This window comes from Chiloscyllium plagiosum, chromosome 3, assembly GCF_004010195.1.
Source record: "Chiloscyllium plagiosum isolate BGI_BamShark_2017 chromosome 3, ASM401019v2, whole genome shotgun sequence".
In the NCBI taxonomy this organism is placed as follows: domain Eukaryota; kingdom Metazoa; phylum Chordata; class Chondrichthyes; order Orectolobiformes; family Hemiscylliidae; genus Chiloscyllium; species Chiloscyllium plagiosum.
In genome coordinates this window covers 130,173,184-130,177,112 of record NC_057712.1, presented here as the reverse complement: position 1 = coordinate 130,177,112, position 3,929 = coordinate 130,173,184, and the positions used below count along the sequence as shown (strand labels likewise).

Here is a 3,929-nt window from a genome sequence, read left to right as displayed (position 1 = left end):
AAAAAAAGGGGTTTGTGATTTACACATGAAAGAAGTGAAACTATCACTGTATTCTAACAGATGAAAGGCTTAACAGACAATCAGTTTTTCAATGTATAATTTCAGTTACATCACACTGCAAATTTTTGCTAAAAATTCTGTGTTACGATCGAGCCCTCCACAATCAACTGATGAAGGAGCGTCGCTCCGAAAGCTAGTGTGCTTCCAATTAAACCTGTTGGACTATAACCTGGTGTTGTGTGATTTTTAACAGGGAGAAGACAGTAGTGTCAGAAGACTGGAAGGAAGATGGTGTAAGAGACGCATGGACCTTAAGTTGATTTAATGTTTAATAATTAGGTTATTGGAGCAGCATTTTAATGAAGTTATGGTCAAATAGTGATTAGTTAAGAAAAAGGGGGCTTGTATTTGTTAATAGTTTTTGTTTAGGGTTCACTGTTAGAGTTAGGAAAATTAAATTGTTGGTTTTCCATTAAACAGTGGACATCAGGGTTTTATTTTCACTCACTGTCACTATTAACAGATTACAAGGTGAGGCGAGCTTTCCTGGAGTGTTAGTTTTAATGAGCAGAGGGGTTTGACTTCTGTGTCATAACCTAACCTAAGTGTGGTTATCATTCAATCAATCCAGCAAGTGTGCAGGCCCTTTCAGATTTGGTTTATTTTCAGTGCTTGTCCTTACTGTTCCTTGATCAAGTGATGAAAGCTTCTTTCCTCCTCTATAAATATTGATTCCTGGGTACTGGGTAATTTTATACCACCCCAGATTGTCCAGGTCAATTGTACTCTCCCTAGCTCATTGCTCCAGACAAGGCCTACTATTTCAATCCAGGGAACACATAGAGAATATCTTGGATGCCCTTTATAAGAGGCCGATTGTCTTGAGGGTTGGCATCATATAGATTGATTTTAATGTTTTTACTTTGGTTCAAATGTTCCTGCACCTGTCTGTGTCCTGTGGTATTGTTTGTACTGACTTGCTATTTGGAATGTGATCTGTTTGGTATGTAACTTGTTCCCGTACAGTTGAAGTGTTGGAAACTCTTGAGTGTTCACAGTATGTATTTCACGCTCTCTCTTGCAAAAAAGTGTAACCAGTATATAGCAGTGCAAATAACAGCTGTACCTGGTGTTATGCAGTTGAAAGCATAAACGGGTGTACCTTAGAGAGAATGCTTTTCTGAACTGAGAGATTACAAGCGCCTGAATATACGACGAGATGGAAGTCCCAGAGTGAACTGGAAAATTGAAAATATGTAACATTTTGGCTGTGAAATTCGAAGTTAGCCGATCAGTTTGAATTCTGCTCCAGGAGACTTAAAAACCCAATCTAGTTCGAGTTTATTGTTTTGCCAACATTGAACCAATTAGATGATCCGATGTTTGGGAGTGTATAAGAATGTGGACATTTTGAAAATTGGTCAGAGAAAAACTGCTGGAGAGCTAACTGCCCATCCAACATTGTTCTCTTAAAGAAATAAAAAAACTCTTACCTTTTCATGTAAAGCCTATTTGCAGTGGAAAAAAAAAGACCCAGAGAGACCAACAGCAAGAAAACGGAAGACAGCAAGGAAGACAGACAGTGTAGTTTTGAGAATAAGTTCATGTAACTTTAATGAGTGTCTTATTGGAACAGTGTCTTTATTGGAAATACTATAAAAAACAGTATTTTTATAGAATTGGAGTCAGTATGTAGTTAAGAGAAGGGGGGGGCTTGGATTTGTGAATACATTGTTTTTAATGTTCACTATTAGAGTTAGAAAAATAAATTGATATTTTTTCTTTTAAATAGAGGGATTTGGGAACTCTCTCATTTTAACAGATTATAAGGAAAGGCGAGCTTTTCTGGGTGTTTGGTTTAATTAACAGAGGGGTTCGACCAATTGCGTCATTATGTAATGTGATCTACTTCGTTCCAATGCAGTTGAAGTGCTTGGAAATTCTTGAATGTGAACAGTATGTATTTCACTCTGATCTTGCAACAAAGTGTTACCAGTAAGTAGCAGTGGAAATAACAGCTGTAGAAATCTATTATTGTCATAAACTCCAAAGACCCTAAGAAGACAATTCCAACTTCCTTGTGAAAGCATTATATAACTTTCATTATGTTGATCTGTTAGCAAACATAGCGGACACCTGGTCAGAAGGTGATTGATTTAGAGAATCTTGAGCTTTGTCTATCTTTGGTGCATTCAAACTGATGTGATTAATTCAATTCAATTTAATTTTAATCTTTGAAGGAAGGTGAAGTAAGTAGACTTGTGACAGCACCTGAGAAAGGAAAGGATCTTGAATCACGGGTTCTAGATACGTACATCATTCAGTGCCAAGCTGAGGCTCAAGAAGGTATGAATCGATAGCAGTGCATTCCGTGCTTTTAATTTTTTTTTCTATAACCTAAGCTACTTCAGTACAAATTTGGCCTCCCATTATTAAATGGTGTTTTGTGAATGATGTTATCAGATTGATAACCCACAGCCTGAGTTCAAATCCCACTATGGTAGTTTATGCGGAGCTTTTTTTTTTACAAAATGTAAGTTAACAGTGAAAATGACCATGAAGCTGAATTACCACAAAATCCTATCTGCTTCACTAATACCCTTCAGGACAGGAAACCTGTTAACCTTAGTTCTAGCCCTAAATGTGACTCCACAATCAGTAGTGGCTCAGCAAGTGGTGCCAAATCACTACAGTGTAGCTCTTGTCCAACTGGCACAATGTGTTGTAGTGCTGAGCAGTGTATTATTCTGGATGTCATGTTATTTTGTGCCTTTGAATGTTTAATGATTCCAGTTTCAAGTAAGGGAAGTCGGAGGAAGTAAGCACTTTGCAAGGAGGTTTAGGTAAATCATCACTTTAAAAGGATGGGGGACAAATAACATTGGTGAAAAAAATGCTCATTTTGCTAAAAATTTTTGTCTTGCACTCTGAGGCAAATCACAGGTATACCAATTTAAAGTGAAAACCAACATTTATACTATTTAAGAGGGGAGAGTACCCATTAGTTGGCAAGTGGATTCCAATTAGTAGATGCATTGCCATGAAAAATGTACCAGGTAATGAATATTGATACTGACTGAACTGGTCCTCACCCTGAACAATTTCTCTTTCCAATCCTCCCACTTCCTCCAAACGAAAGGGGTAGCCATGGGCACCTATATGGGCCCCAGCTATGCCTGCCTCTTCATAGGATATGTGGAACAGTCCATCTTCCGCAACTACACTGGCCCCACCCCCCACCTTTTCCTCCGCTACATCGATGACTGTATCGGCGCCGCCTCGTGCTCCCACGAGGAGGTTGAACAGTTCATCCACTTCACCACCTTCCACCCCGACCTCAAATTCACCTGGACAGTCTCAGATTCCTCTCTCCCCTTCCTCGACCTCTCTATTTCTATCTCAGGCGACCGAATCAACACGGACAACTACTACAAACCAACCGACTCCCACAGCTACCTGGACTACACCTCCCCCCATCCTGCCCCCTGTAAAAACGCCATCCCATTCCCCCAATTCCTTCGCCGCATCTGCTCCCAGGAGGACCAGTTCAAAATACGTACAACACAGATGGCCTCCTTCTTCAAGGACCGCAATATCCCCCCCGACGTGGTCGACGGTGCCCTCACCGCATCTCCTCCACTTCCCGCTCCTCCGCCCTTGAGCCCCGCCCCTCCAACCGCCACCAGGACAGAACCCCACTGGTCCTCACCTACCACCCCACCAATCTCCATGTACAGCGCATCATCCGCCGTCACTTCCGCCACCTCCAAACAGACCCCAGCACCAAGGATATATTTCCCTCCCCTCCCCTATCAGCTGTCCGTAGAGACCACTCCCTCCGCGACTCCCTTGTCAGATCCACACCCCCCACCGACCCAACCTCCACTCCCGGCACCTTCCCTTGCAACCGCAGGAGGTGCAACACTTCC

At 41.6% G+C, this 3,929-nt stretch overlaps 1 protein-coding gene across 6 annotated transcripts in view; it reads left to right on the top strand.

Annotated features, from left to right (window-relative positions):
- Nucleotides 1-3,929, top strand: part of brox (BRO1 domain and CAAX motif containing) — a 47,195-nt gene that overhangs the window by 28,907 nt on the left and 14,359 nt on the right. For all 6 annotated transcript variants that reach the window (XM_043687328.1, XM_043687331.1, XM_043687332.1 and 3 more), the window contains one exon: nucleotides 2,241-2,346. In XM_043687328.1, coding sequence (XP_043543263.1) covers nucleotides 2,241-2,346 — 106 coding nt within the window. The remainder of the gene's footprint in view (nucleotides 1-2,240; nucleotides 2,347-3,929) is intronic.